This window comes from Globicephala melas, chromosome 14 (genome assembly GCF_963455315.2).
Source record: "Globicephala melas chromosome 14, mGloMel1.2, whole genome shotgun sequence".
NCBI classification, from domain to species: domain Eukaryota; kingdom Metazoa; phylum Chordata; class Mammalia; order Artiodactyla; family Delphinidae; genus Globicephala; species Globicephala melas.
This window is the reverse complement of record NC_083327.1, coordinates 28,975,373-28,991,775: the sequence shown is the minus strand read 5'-3', so window position 1 is coordinate 28,991,775 and position 16,403 is coordinate 28,975,373. Positions and strand designations below refer to the sequence as shown.

General features: G+C 34.7%; 1 protein-coding gene across 1 annotated transcript in view; it reads left to right on the top strand.

The window, feature by feature from the left end:
- MMS22L (MMS22 like, DNA repair protein) overlaps positions 1-16,403 on the top strand; it is a 139,792-nt gene that overhangs the window by 31,096 nt on the left and 92,293 nt on the right. The window contains exons 10-11 of the mRNA XM_030883001.2: positions 2,178-2,354; positions 11,097-11,159. Of these exons, the coding sequence (XP_030738861.1) occupies positions 2,178-2,354; positions 11,097-11,159 (240 nt within the window). The remainder of the gene's footprint in view (positions 1-2,177; positions 2,355-11,096; positions 11,160-16,403) is intronic.

Below are 16,403 nucleotides of genomic sequence, written 5' to 3'. Positions count from 1 at the left end.
CTATTTTCAAAAGAATGACAATTAGACTGTAAGCTGATTTCTCAACAGCAGTGGAGGCCAGTGGGAAATCTTCATTGTATTAAAACAAGGTAATTTTCAGTAAGAAATTCTTCATCCAGCAAAATCTTTCAAGACTGGGGTGAAACAATTTTCAATGAAGCAAAATTGAAGGGAATCCTGAAAGATAAGTTTTAGGCAGAAGAAGGAATAAAGTAAGTGGTAAATATTCTGTATAAATCAATAATATAATCTAATGGGATTAAAAATTACAATACATGGTAATACTGGCTTATAAATTGGGTAGGGCATAAATGAGTTAGAGTATTTTAAGGTCCTTGTTTTGTCTGAGAGAATTGCAAGATATATATTAACTTACCAAGATATTTGAATGTATGCTGTTGTTTCTAAGGTACCACTAAAAGAAGAGAGAGTAGGTTATTTAACTTACAAGCTAATAAAGGGGAAAATAGTGAAGTAGTCATCCCAAAAGAAGGCAAGAAGGAGGTATAGGTGGAAAAAATAGACGTATAAATAGAAGTACAGAATAAGATTGTCGGGCTTCCCTGGTGGCGCAGTGGTTGAGAGTCCGCCTGCCTATGCAGGGGACACGGGTTCATGCCCTGGTCCGGGAAGATCCCACATGCCGCAGAGCGGCTGGGCCCGTGAGCCATGGCCGCTGAGCCTGCGCATCCGGAGCCTGTGGTCTGCAACGGAAGAGGCCACAACAGTGAGAGGCCCGCGTACCGCAAAAAAAAATAATAATAATAATAAAAAAAAAGATGGTACGTTTAAAACTAAATATATGAGTTACATTACATTAACTGCAAATGTACTAATTGCTCATTTAAAACATATACTGTCAGACTGTAAGCTGTTTGTAAGAGAGAATCTAAAACAAAATTCAGAAGGATTTAGAATTGATAGAAAAAAGATATAAGAAAGGTAATGTATTAAACTAATATTGGAGAAAATTAGACTTAAAACCAACGAAAGCATTAAGTCATTTCATGCTGATTAAAGGTCCAATTCACCAGGAAGATAAAATATATTTAAATTTTATGTGGCTAGTAATATGCTGTTAAATGTAGAAAATAAACACTGACAGAACTACAAAGAGAAGAAATACACATATGCTTAGAAATACTGAAATGCATTTCTAAATAACCCATAGGTGAAAGAAGTTATAATGGAAATTATAAAATATCTTGAAGTAAATGATAACATACTACTAATTAAAGCTTTGGGACTACAGCTAAAGATATAATTAGTGGGAAATATATAACTTTAATTACAAATGTTAGAGGAAAAGAAGTTAAAATTAATGAGCTAAGAATTCATTATAAGAAGTTAGGGGAAATAATTCCTATATAGTAAACCCAAAGAAAATAAAAGGTAGTAAATAAGACTAACACAAATTTATGAAATTGAAAACAACAAAGATGATCAAAAAATTGAAAGATCAAAACAGCCAAAAGTTGGTTCTTCAAAAAAATTACTAAAATTGGCTAATCTTTCTTGAGATGATTACAAGTCAGTACTAGAAATGAAAATGGTAACATGCCTTCAAACTCTGCAGATATTAAAATATCTGATAATATCAAATATTTATATAAAATGGACAAATACCTAGAAAAAAATCTTACTAAAACCCATCAAATGTTCAACAGTAGTAAATTAGGTAAATAGTTTATCTTATAGTCATATATTGGAATACTCTGATGAACTATGGCTATACTCACTAATATGGGTAAATCTCACAAATATAATATTGAGGAAAAGAAGTAAGTTACCAAAGAATAGAAACAAGCTACGTAAGAATACAAACACATTAAAAAAAAAAAAAAAAAAAACAGGTGAAGCCAAACAATATGTGATCGAGGCGTGTATATCTATGTGGCAAAACTTAAAAAACTAGGGAATGATATATTATAGAAGTCAGAATATATAATAATTGTTACTCCTGGATGGGAGAAGATATGATTGTGGAAACTGTAGGAACTAGTCATTTTCTAATTTTTAACCTGGGTGTTTTTATTATTCTCTAAGTTTTATATATGTGTTTTGTATTCTCTTTTGTGTCTATATTTCCTTACAAAAATTAAGGAAAAAAACCCAAATCACAGGTTATTGGATAAGTGTCTAAATTTAATTGAATCATAATACCTCTTTTTCTACAGTCATTTTGGAACTGGTTGAATAAAGTACTTAAAACGCTCTTTGAAAAATCAAATGACCGAAGAAGACCTTCTGTGCCTATAATCCAGCCCAGGGATCCATTGGGTTTTAGTTGGTGGATGATTGCTCATGTAGCATCATTTTATCAGTTTGATCGCCATGGAATACCGGATGAAATGGTAAGATTTTATTTTTTCAAACTTTCTTGTATTATCAATCAATATGTACTTTTTGTAGGCAAATTAGCAAGTGAGGAGAAACAATAAAAATCAGATTATAATCCTACAGAAATCAACTCAGCTTCTGAATCTAGAAGCTGTAAACCTTTCTGTAAACATCTTGAAAATGATAATCTTTGTTTTTACTGTTTGTTTAGGGAAAAGACTTGGGATCTAGTCCTGGCCTGCTACTAAGTAGCTTTGTGACTGTTAATAAATTACTTAAACCTTTCTGGGCCTCTGTTCTCTCATCCAGAAATCATGGGACTGGATTGTTCTGTTCAGATTTCTTCTAGTTCTAAAATCTTGAAGATTGCCAAAGGGAAAGCCTACATCTCTAGAAATGAATTAGAGAAGATTTTTGTGAAGATATTTTAATCTGTTAAACAACGATGAAGTTACTTCATGTAAAAAGACAGAGATTTTAACTAGTATATTAATTTCTAGTTAGAAACATTTTTTCAGTGTTATTTTAAAATCCCTATGAAATAAAATCAGCTGGTAGGTGTATTTATCTGAAACCCTATTTGTATATAACTTCTTCCATGTTCAGAAGTAACATAGTATTATATCAACCCATCAGTTCCATAAAATAAGCATGTCTGTATTTTCAAAATTTGTCTTTTTTTTCTGGCAGTGGTTAACAAGCCTGGCTGATCAACAGGCCTATCTGTGAGTTTCTAAAAATTCAGATTTCTTAAATCTAGAGATCCTGTTTTAGTACTGTAATCTGGTCTGGAGTTTGGAAATTCTTATTTTTAAAAAGTCCTTTGGATCTCATACTCTTATCAGGTATGGGAACGTTTGCTTTATGAAACATGTTCCTTGATGGACTTCACAGATTTTCCTCTTTCTGGAATACTGGACAGAGCCCAGACATCATCCGTGGAATCTGAGGGTCAGTTAGTATTGACATAGTGTCCTAGAAACGGAGAAAGGGCCTTAGAGGTCCTCTGAGTGATTCCCTAGTAATAAACGGTCCTTTAAGAGATCACAAGATATAGTAAGATAAGTCAGAAAGTGCTCTGAGAAGTCCACACACAGCTCAGTATTGATGTATTTAAGCATTCTACCAATTCATTGAGAGAGATCAATAAGATCAATAGAATGAACTTCTCAGAAGGATCATATGTCCTTTGTTTATGCACATGAGTCCTTCCCATACTGATATATGGTAACTGATAAATGCCATTATTACTTTAGTATTCCTTTCATTGAGTATTATAATGGAGTTAATATGGTTATGTTTCACATCTTTTAGTTCTTAAAATACTAGAACAACAATGAAAGAACTCAAAAAATTTATCTATAATTCAAAGGTCTTTACATAAGCATTTTTATTTCTCTTACCACTCAACCTTAATTCTTCCAAATACATATTTCTGCAGTGTAAATAAATAGGGTAATTAGGTAAGCACTTCTGAGTTCCTACTGAGTGGCCATCATAATAATAGGTGCCCGTGATAGGATACACATGAAATAGATTGTACTGCCTTTTGCTTCAAGGAATGTGCTTTCATGTTATTAATGCTTGCTGGATCTGCCATTAACACTTATTTGAGTGAGTGGTACATTTCAATAGTGGTTGATATCAACCCCCACATGCTCCCAGTATGGTAGGTAATCTAGCCACGTTAATATATATCATTAGTATTACTATTGTAGTTTTGAATTGTATTGGTACAACCACCCTATGTTGCATTGCTGAAATCACTCTTCAGTTTCATAGAGGGAACTCCGTAGGACATTATTGCTTTTATTAGCTCTGGATCAAGATAGTGAAAGAATTCTCTGTATTTAAAATAGCTTAACCTTTGTCTTTTAATATTTGTCAGCAGTTCCTTTATGGTTTTCTTTTGCCAAGAAACATATGTTTTTTTTCAATCTTAATTTTTAAAATTATATAGAAGGTTTTAAGAGGAAAGAGAGCCATGGTATTTGGGGAAAAAAACCTTTCATATGATAAAATAATAAAGATGTGTAATGTGTATGTATATATGTAAAATAGACTTTGCCTTTATTCATGAGTCTTCAGAGAGTTTCAAACGTTTCTTGACTTCTTAATGTCTTTAAAAGAAAAACTTGAGGGCTTCCCTGGTGGCGCAGTGGTTGAGAGTCCGCCTGCCTATGCAGGGGACACGGGTTCGTGCCCCGGTCTGGGGAGATCCCACATGCCGTGGAGTGGCTAGACTCGTGAGCCATGGCCGCTGAGCCTGCGTGTCCGGAGCCTGTGCTCCGCAACGGGAGAGGCCACAACAGTGAGAGGCCCGCGTACTGCAAAACAAAAACAAAAACAAAAACTTAAGTTCTCCAGTTAATGATAGTCTTCATTAGGGGTGATACCTTTAGCATATTGCACTTGCAAAGTGTTTAATATCTCAGAGTGACTATTTGGTTTTTATCTCAATGAAGTGTTATGCAGTAGGCAAGAAGTTAATATTATATCCATTTTACAGGTAAAGAAACTGAGGTACACAGTGGTTAAATATCACCCTATTTTTTATCGCTTAGATAAATTTGATATGAGAAACTTTCTGAGAACTTCCTCTCATGAATAGGTCTCTGGTAGCATAACCATGTGTACCAGTCTGCCAGGGACAGTCCCAGTTTATGCCCATTTTCCCCTCATCCCATCTGGTTCGTTTGTTCCCTTTTATTCTCAGAAGTGTCTCAATTTGGTTTATAAATCATATAAGCATTTTAATCTATGAACATAAAGGTGTATTGACTCATTCTTTCAGAGAGATTATATAGGATTTTAATTTGTTTCTGAGATATACTTAGGTCAGAATTTTGAAAATTATCTGAATTCTTTTTTTCTCCTTATGATGTATTAGCATAGCCAGCTACCATATAGAAAATGGTTATGCATTAAGCATGCTTTATTCCACTAAAGAGTAATCTGGTGTGAGAGGAGGATATGAAGTAATAATAGTTAGTCATATGTTCTGCAGCAGAGAAATACTGCTAGTCTTGTGATAATCATAGAGATGTTTCAGTTTTTAAATGTGAACTGCTTTTGCCCTGAAGGTTAATGTGAAATCTTTATATTTTAAATAGGTTTGAGATATGGTTAATTTTTTTTAAGTTTTTGTAAATTGGATTTTTGCTGTATGTGGATTTAAATCACAGAAGTTGCCAATTCCTTAACACAGGCCTTTAAGGAAAATTTGGTATCTCACTTCTCATACTAGAGACTTTAGATTTTTATATATTTCTGTTTAATGCTTTTCTCCCAACCTAGATAAGAGTGTGTTAAACTCTTACAATCCCAGTCATCTATTTTGTTTCTATTTATTTTTTAATTGAAATGTACAGTGTTTCAAGGGTATAGCAAAGTGATTCAGTTATATATATTCTTTTTCACATTCTTTTCCATTATAGGTTATTACAAGATATTGAATATAGTTCCCTGTGCTATACAGTAGGTCCTTGTTTATCTATTTTATGTATAGTAGTGTGTATCCATTAATCCCACAGTCCCAATTTATAATCTCCCCCTCTTTCCCCTTTGGTAACCATAAGTTCGTTTTCTGTGTCTGTAAGTCTATTTCTGTTTTGTAAATAAGTTCATTGTATTTTTTTTTTAAGATTCCACATATAAGTGATATCATATAATATTTGTCTTTCTCTGACTTATAGGTCCATCCATATTGCTGGAAATGGCATTATTTCATTCTTTTTTTTATGGCTGAGTAAAAATTCCATTGTGTATGTGTCTGTGTATATATATGTATACATATATATACACAGACACACACAGCACATCTTTATCCATTCATCTGTTGATGGACATTTAGGTTGCTTCCATGTCTTGGCTATTGTAGGTACTGCTGCACTGAACATTGGGGTGCATGTATCTGGAGTGGGATTGTTGGATCATATGGTAGTTCTATTTTTAGTTTTTTAAGGATCCTCCATACTGTTCTCCATAGTGGCTGCACCAATTTACATTCCCACCAAGAGTGTAGGAGGGTTCTCTTTTCTGCATACCCTCTCCAGTGTTTATTATTTGTAGACTTTTTGATGATGGCAATTCTGACTTGTGAGGTGATACCTCATTATAGTTTTCGTTTGTATTTCTCTAATAATTAGTGATGTTGAACATCTTTTCATGTGTCTGATGGCCATCTGTATGTCTTCTTTGAAGAAATGCCTACATAGGTCGTCTGCTCAATTTTTGATTGGGTTGTTTGGTTTTTTGATAGTGAGTTGTTGGTATATTTTGGAAATTAATCCCTTTTTTATAGCATCATTTGCAAATATTTTCTCCCATTCTGTAGGTTGTCTTCATTTTGTTTATGGTTTCCTTTGCTGTGCAAAAGCTTTTAAGTTTAATTAGGTTCCATTTGTTTATTTTTGCTTTTGTTTCCATTACTCTAGGAGACGGATCCAAAAAAATATTGCTGTGATTTATGTCAAAGAGTGTTCCTCCTATGTTTTCCTCTAGGAGTTTTGTAGTGTCTGGTCTTACATTTAGGTCTTTAATCCATTTTGAGTTTATTTTTGTATATGGTGTTAGAGAATGTTCTAGTTTCATTCTTTTACATGTAGCTGCCCAGTTTTCCCAGCACCACTTGTTGAAGAGACTGTCTTTTCTTCATTGTGTATTCTGGCTTCCTTTGTCATAGATTAATTGACCATAAGTGTGTGGGTTTATTTCTGGGCCGTCTATCCTGTTCCACTGAACTATGTGTCTGTTTCTGTGCCAGTACCATACTGTTCTGATTACTGTAGCTATGTAATATAGTCTAAAGTCAGGGAGCATGACTCCTCTGGCTCCATTCTTCTATCTCAAGATTGTTTTGGCTATTCAGGGTCTTTTGTGTTTCCATACAAATTAAAAAACTTTTTGTTCCAGTTCTGTGAAAAATGCTATTGGTAATTTGATAAGGATTGCACTGAATCTGTAGATTGCTTTGGGTAGTATGGTCGTTTTAACTATTGATTTCTTCCAATCCAAAGACACCATATATCTTTCCATCTGTTTCTGTCATCTTCAGTTTCTTCTATCAACATCTTATAGTTTTCGGAGTACAGGTCTTTTGCCCCCTTAGGTGGGTTTATTCCTAATTATTTTATTTCTTTTGATACAATGGTAAGTGGGGTTGTTCCCTTAATTTCTCTTTATGATTTTTCATTGTTAGTGTGTACAAATGCAACAGATCTCTGTACATTAATATCTTTCAACTTTACCAGATTCATTGATGAGCTCTAGTAGTTTTGTGGTAACGTCTTTAGGATTTTTTATGTATAGTATCATGTCATCTGCAAACAGTGCCAGTTTTACTTCTTCTTTTCCAATTTGGACTCCCTTTATTTATTTTTCTTTTCTGATTGCTGTGGCTAGGACTTCCAAAACTATGTTGAATAAAAGTAGTGAGAGTGGCCATCCTTGTTTGTTCCTGATGAGAGTGTGTTAGCCTCTTACAATCCCAGACATCTATTTTAAAAGCAAATATAGTTTAAAGAGAAAAATTACTTTGGGACATTGCAGGGATCATTTTAACAGTGCCTTCCCTGCCCAGAACATAGTGCAGTCAGTGAGGCCAGCTGATGCATTTCTTTGAAATATCTGAAATGGTGACTAGATAAAAGGTGTGAAATACAATCTTAAAATGAGAGTTGTTCCAGGTTACCTAGTCGGCTGTAAGTGGAGAGTGGGGTGTCTATTTTATATTTCCAGTGGAAATACCACCTGTGCTGAAGCTTAAGTGAGTGTCTTCATTTTAATAGTGGGATAAGAAATATAAAACATAGCCCCAAATTGATGACTGTTACCTCCTTTCTATACTACAACTTAGTATACAGAAAAAAAAAAAAAATACCGTAGCTGCTCAAAGTTAAGTTTCCTTGTGGAAGAAAAATATGTTACCTTTTATACATATTTTCCCACTTAGACTTGATTTGGGCATGATATAGTTGCCATTCTTTCCTCTGAATTGTGGTTTATTTTTGTTTTAGATTATAACCACAGTACTATTAAATAGAGCTGAAATTCTCTGGCTGAGAATCATACTACTTCTCTCTGATTTGTGTGATTCAAATTGCTAGAATAACCAAAATATACTCATTAGCCCTATCAAATTATAAAACTAAATACATCAACCCTGTCATGCTTGTGATTATTTAGGACTAGTGGTGATGTTATCTTAATAAAGAATGATATAAAAGTGGATTGCTGGAAGCTGAGGGAAAATTTGTTAGAAAAAGAAACTCATTTATTGATAGCATGGTATAATGGAAGGAACACTGGCTTTGGAGCCAAACCTACTTGGATTTGAATTCATGCTCTGACTTCTGTGTACATGACATTTCTGAGACTTAATTGTGTTATCTATGAGTTGGGTACGATTTATTTTAGGAAGTAATAATGTAAAGACCCCAACACAATGTACACATAGTATTGCTAGAACAAAATGGTCTCCTTTTTGAGAGAGTTTTATAGCACAGTCCTCAAGGCTACCTCATTTCTGATGCTAATTACAAGCTCGGGGATTCCCAGAGCCATGTAATTTATGTGGACTCACAGAACTCCCTGAAAGCTTTTATACTCACAGTTATGGTTTATTATGGGGAAAAGATATAGATTAAAATTAGCAAAGGGAAGAGTACATAGTGCAGAGTCCAGGAAAAGTAGCAAATGTGGAGCTTCTGTTGTCCTCTCCCCATAGAGTTGAGACACCTTTGTCACCTGGCATCAGTGTGTGACAGTATGCAGGGAGTATTTCTAACCGGGGAAGCTTGCCTGAACTGCAGTGGTCAGAGTTTTTATTGGAGCTCCATTACATAGGCATAATGGATTGCATCCACATGATGGTTGAGCTCAGTCTTCAGGTCAAATAATACAGGACCCAAAGCCCCCAGCCTAAGTTACATTGTTGATTTTCAGATATAATTAGCCCTACCCTAAGACTGTGTGGGTGTGGCCACCCTCCACCCTCAGTTACATTGTTAGACAATAGTTATGACCCTAGGCCCAGGGGCAAACAAAGATACTCCTATCAGGCGAAACATTCGAAGGGCCCCGGAGATTACCTCCCAGAAACCAAGGATAAAGTCCAGACCTCTTTGGGCAAGGCCATATTCTTTACTACATATTTTTTCCTTATAAATATTTTGCATTCACTTTATTTACATAAATGTATTTCAAAAAACCAATAATTCCTTTCTAAAAATAACTGTATAATTGTACTAGTTATCTATTGATGAGTAAGAAAATTTGGCAGCTTAAAACAAACATTTTCTCACACAGTTCCTGAGGGTCTGGCATCCAGTAGGAGCCTAGGGGCTCCTGGCTCAGGATCTCATGAGGTTATAGTCAAGCTGTCACCTGGGTCCTCAGTCTCTGAAGACCTGACTGGGGCTGGAGGAATCACTTCTAGTCTCGCTCACCTTGGCAGGAGGCTTCAGTCACTCATCATGTGGGCTTCTTCGATCCTGTTCATAGCATAGCTTTTCCCAGGAGTCAACGAGAGAGATTGTCATTAAGATGGATGCTTCAGTGACTTCTAATCTTGGAAGTGACATACTATCAGTCCTACTAGTATTGGTATTCTGTTGGTAACAGACCAAGTCTGGTACAGTGTGGGAGGGGATTAAATAAGGGTATGAATACTAGGAGACAGGGGGATACTGGGCGCTGTCTTAGAGGCTGGCTACCACAGTCATTAGGCACTTTTATTAAGGAAATATTTATTTAGTGATTTTATGTAGTTAGCATCTTACGTGAACATTATCCAGCCATTTAAAATCAAGAATATTGAACATGCTTTAACTTTGTATTGGTCACTGGAGTTCAATGAACAACATAGTTGTTATAACACGGATAGAAGGGTAGATGAGGCTCTTTGCCTTTATTCTTGAAGGCCTGTGTCTTAGTTTTCTGAAGTCTTATGGTAACTTCTGCACCATTTATTCTTATCTTGTCAGAAACTAGTTGTTACTTGCTGCTTCTTGGAGGTTCTTTCTTTGCTTCTCGTTTTGACCGATATCCACATATCCAAACCTTTAAGAACTGTGTATCAAATGAACTAGGTATCCTGTGAAAAGTTCCTCCAGGCTTTCCCTTTGGAAAAGTAGAATTGTTCTCAGTGCCTAGGCTTTGTGAAATATGTTGGCTTTGTGAAAGTCTTTTTTGACTTTCTTCTTTATTATAGAGAGTCTTCAGGATAGTTGAGCTTGCCAGATAAGTGACCATTGGCTAAATGAGGTAGCAGTGTGTAAAAGTTTTTTTTTAATTTTCTATATAAGATTTTTAGTTACTTGTTTACTAGAGTAGACCATCTTGAAGCTGTTATGCATAAAACAAAGGTAAAAATCTCTGCTGAGTAAAGTACAGAATAAAGAAGGACAGTCGCCGGTGTAAAAAAATCCAAAATATACTTAAAGGTTTTTTTTTCCCCTGTTAGATTGTATCTGACAGCAAAAATTTATTATTTGTTAAAACATTTATAATTTTATAGAAGTACCACTGTTTGATAAAACCACTCCTGATAAGGTTTATATGGGATTGGAATAGTTGTAAATTTTTTTCTTCCAAGTCTGTAAACTAACTCTTTGCCAAAGTAATTTTAGACAGTCAAGAAATTGTAATGATATCTGATGATAGTAGAAAATGTACTTCACACTTAACTTGCTACTTTATAATTTTAATAATAATTAAAAGCAGTAATTTTAATGCAATATTTTCTCCCTTTCTAGAGACAAATGGAATCAAACTGGAACTTTGTAGAAGAACTGCTGAAAAAGTCCATCAATGTTCAGGTACACATTTAAAGTGAGACAGTTTGTGGGCTTTGCTAAATTTTTATGTTACAGATTTTACTTATAATAACCAAGCAAACTGTTAAAATGATTTAAATAACAAACTTAGTTTACTTATAAAAAGTCTGAGATAGAATCATCATTCTTTGTCAATGCAGGGTCCTTGTACAATAGTTTTTATTTTGAAGATTTTTATTTTAACACTGACTTGCCAGTTAAAGGACAAAGATAATAGTCACCTGATTGGTGACTTTGAAAAATGTATTCAAAATAAGTAGCAGATGCTTCAGAACTATAAGCCATTCCTTGACTGTATGATATCAAGTCTAGGAGACATGATGAGGGAGATAGTCAGTAGCATTGGAAATTCAGCTATATCCTCAGCACAGCAGGAAGGTGACTTGCCTTGCTGAGCAATTTGTCTTACAGGCTTGACTCATACTATAACTGATAAGGTCCTAGTTTCTGAGTCCTCATTTCACACCTTATCATTTTTCTTTCTGCAGAATGGTTAATGTAGTGTTTCATGGCCCAGAGGTCAGATTTGACCTCCTTTTAGTTTTAAATGTGCTCTTCATCACATCTTTAAACATATTGTATTATAGTTCTGTAAAGTTTTGTAGCATAAGTTATTTATGCTAAGATTTTAAGGGGAAATTTTAGTAAAGAATATTTTTTTAATTTGGGAAATAGACTCCTTTTCTGTTACGAAATGAAGATTGTTAAAAACTTGAAGAGGAATAAAAAAGAAATATGGTAGTACAAGATTGCTACACACATTTATTTTATAGCCATATCTTTGAAAATCATTTTAATATCTTAAATTTTTTTCCCTGTTATCTATATTAACTCTTAATTTTTTTAGGTGAAAATATAAGTATATTTAGTTATAGTATGAATCTTCTAATTATGAACTAAGAATTCTAGGTTAGAATGCCAAAGAACTCTGAATACGTAAGTTGCATCAGGAACAAAAGAGCTATTATCCCAAACACTAAATTTTTTTAATTTTCTTTTTTCTGTGTCATTTTCATTGGCTTTCTCCTATGTTCTTTTTGAGTACATACTGATTTAGTAACTCAAAAAGTTTCAGACATGTATTTTTTTACTTCTAGAATGTACAGAATCACTAAAAAGTGGTCACCATTATTTACATCAGCTATTAATCCAGTATTTTAATGGTATCACCTAAAGCTGTTTTGAAGATAAATCACTAATTCTTGTAAGTAGGTAGGATGACCATCTGGATTTACCTGGCTTGGAGTATCCCAAAATGTGGGACTTTCAGTGCTAAAACCAGACAAGGCCTGAGAAAACTGGGGCGAGTCAGTCACCAGAGAAGCAAGGATAGTACAGCTAATCTAAGAAACTTTCCCTGTGAATTTAAGTCTAGCATAAAGTCAAAGTAATATCTTTCCTGTAAGAGAAGAGGTCATTATAATATGTAGAAAAAAGCAGTCCATTCTCTCTAGTAACCTCAATTTTGTCATGCCTTGATTGTATCAAATTAGATTTTATAAGTAGTATAGGACTACTTGCTGGAGTTCCTGAAACCAATTTTGTGGGTGCAGTAGGTGGTCATAAAGAATAAATAACATGTTTGGATAGAGCTATCAGTTTGATTATATCTGTTTTCCCCCACTGAGCTAAATTAAAATCTGACCATGCTCATGTGCTGTGACTTGATCTCCAACAATGAAAGAAAGAGTCCATTTACAATATTTAAAAAATATATATGTTTCACATATAGAGTAGTCTTCACATAAAATTGGTGGGCACTCCACTGTAGTCTTAATTAAGCAAATAATGTTCTAAATCTTTTTCTAGCCAGAGAGGATTTCCAGAAACAGACATTGAGCTTTGTTAGTAGAGAGCATATATTGTTTAATTTTACTTAAACTGAATAGTTAAGTATTTGCTTTAAAAAACATTTTTTAGAGGTAATCCTATTTAATATTTGTGAATGCTAACAGTAAACATCTGTTCTACCTTTATAATAGCATTATTTTTTTTTTTATGAAAAGGGAGATTTTTAGTTTTATGCTACCTACTTTTTAAAGCCTCATTATTTGATGAGATCACAGAACAGTTTTCTAACAAAGGTCATAGAAGGGTATAAGAAGAAATCCTAAGCAAGCCTAATATTTAAAAAAAATTTTTTTTCATTTGTCAAAGAATTTGGAGAGTCCAAGGCTAAAAACCACTCAGAATGTGATTAGCTCTGAATAATGTGGAACAATAATCTTCTAATTACTAATCCAAAATGTTTGTGTTTCTTGGACAGAAGGATCTTGCCCGAGATATTGAAGTCTAACTCTCTTTATCCAGTCCTAAAAAAATCCCATCAGTTAGACTGACAGTTAACTGTTTAGCTTGCAAATAAATTTTATTCTCCTGGTGATTTCTGATAGGCAAGTCAGTTATACATAAAAAGAAAAAATGAACCCACAATTGTTATATTGCCATTTGTATAGAATAAGCTAAAAGAGTAAATGTTTTCATTTTTAGTTCTATAAAAGAATTTGATATATGGAATATACCCGAATTTAATATGCCTGCATTTAATCTTTTGAAATAAAGATAGGAAGGCATTCTTTTAAAAAGGACTAAGAGGGTTTCCCTGGTGGTGCAGTGGTTGAGAGTCCACCTGCCGATGCAAGGGGACACGGGTTCGTGCCCCTGTCCGGGAAGATCCCACATACCGTGGAGCAGCTGGGCCCATGAGCCATGGCCGCTGAGCCTAAAAATTTCCTAAAGTACTTGAAGCTTTGGTGTATTCTAACAGATTAATAACTAAAAGAGTTAAAAGCCTTCTCAAAAAAATCTGGTCATGTTTGGTTCACTCTCATTCACTGAAATATTTGGCAGCAAGATCACTCTTCTCTTCTATACCTGTATACTACTTTTATTAGTGACCCCAACATCATTGTGTATAATCCACCTGTCCTCTAAGTTTCTTCATATCCTTACTTCTAATCAGATTTTCTTTTATTTACCTTACCCACTGCCTCCCATTAGTTACGCTCTACATTTTTTCACTTTTCATTTTCATTCTGTCCATCATCATTGATCTTTTCATTTTTCTGTGTTCATCCATGCCCAAACTTTCCTCCTTGAACAATGTAGATTATACAACCCCTTATTATAATCACTCCATCACAAACACCTTTAATTCCATAGCCCTTACCTATTTTAAACTTGGCAAAACCTAATACCCTTCTCTTACCTCTCTGCCACGCCCCCACCTCAGCTGAATGTTGGTGGAAAAAACTCATACACTTATTCTTGCTGACTGGTCTGACTTTAAATTCTTGATCATAAATCTTTTCAAGTGGCACTCGGCTCTAGAATGTTTACTTTTCTACTCTCCAAAACAACTTATTTCAGAATTCCTTTTTTAACACACAGTTCAACACATGCTGTGCCCCAGTCACCTTAGCTAAGCATCTTGCCTCATAAATCATTGAGAAAATAGGACCAGTCAGTTGAGAACTCCTTTATGTTTAAACCTTCTAATCTCCCAATGTGCCTGCTTTGTACACAACCTCTCAATCTGCTTTTCTGTTATATTGGAAGTGTCACTGTTTCCCTCAAAGGCTAATTCCTTTCCCTGTGTACTGGATCCTTTCTCTTCTCACCTGTTCAAGGACTTTATATATCGTCACTTAAGTATCACTACTTCCTCACCTTCTATTATCTCCTCAACCTGCCATAGTTAAGCATCTGTGTCTGCCATACCTGAAACTACTGTTGTCAAAGGCATCAATAACTTCCACATTGTCAAATCTAAGAGTTCTTTGTTCTCATTTTAACCTCTCAGTAGCATTCAACCCTGTTGACCCCCTTCCCTTTCTGAAATATTTCTCTTGGTTTCCATGATGCCTGGTTTCCTTCCTACTTCATTGGCCATTGGGTTTTGCTTATAGACTCCTCCTTTTGCTTCCTACCTAAATTTTGGAATAGCAAAGGGCTCTCAGTTCTGGATCCTTTTCTCTTTTCCATCGTCTTTCCTAGGTTGATCTTATCTAGTCTCTTAGCTCTAAAAGCCATCAATATGAAAGTAACATCCAAATTTATATCAATAGCTCTGACTTTTCCCTTGAGCTATAGACCCATATGTCAGTTGTCTACTTAATATTTCCACTTGGTTGCCCTGTGCACTTTCTCATGTGTTCCTCCCCTAGTCTTTGCCATCTTAGGAAGTGGTTCCATCAACCCATTTTCTTAAGCCAAATGAGAGTTCTCCTTAATTGCTGTCTTTCCTTCATACCTTAATGTAACTCATCAACAAATCCTATTGTCTCTGTTTCCAAACATATCTCTAAAGTTGTCCACTTATCTTAGTCTTACAGTTTCACAGAGTCACCTCCTAACATTTTGACAGGAGGAGAAGGAAGTAGAAAAAAGTAGACATTTTAATCTCATCTTCTGTGATGGAATAGCCATACATGTTTGTTGAAAAGTGACACAACACTGAATCCCAGTCATTCAACAGTTATTTATTTAAAGCATGCTTTAAAGCATACTATATCTCAAGCACCTTCAAATTTCCCAGCATTTCTACTTTGTACTTGACCTCTGCCTGATTTTCTATTACATTGGAAGTGTCAATGAATACTACTGTATTCATTCTCATACTCATTCTCGATGCATGATCCAATGTACATGATCCAATGTACTATTTTTTAAACAATCATTTCATGTCACCCCTGTGCTTACAATCTTGTAGAGGCTTCCCAACATAATTAAAATAAAAACCATAATTCTGACTATAAACTATAAAGCCTCAAATGAGGTATGATTCCTGACTATCTCTGACTTAATCCTATAATATCAAGCTTACTGCTAATTCAGGAACTTTCCATGTGTTTTCTCTGTGATGAATGCTTTACTTTCAGTTCTTTATGTGGTTGGCTGTTTTTCATTCAGTCATTTAGCCCAAATGCCAGCCCTCAGAAAGGTCTTTCCATTCTTAATTCCTGGTAAAATAATGACCCACATCCTCTACCAGCTACCCTACCACATTACTCTGCTTTTTCTGTTTCTCATGGTGGTTCTAATTGTTTACATTTATCTTGTTTGTTTCAGTGTCGTCTTTTTCCATTCTCCACGAAAGTGTAACTTCTATTAGTGCATGTACCATGTCTGACTTATTCATTGCTTTATGCCTAGTACCTTAGAATAGTGTCTGGTATATAGTAAGCTTTGAATAAATGATTGCTGAATGATTGGAATTCAGTGATG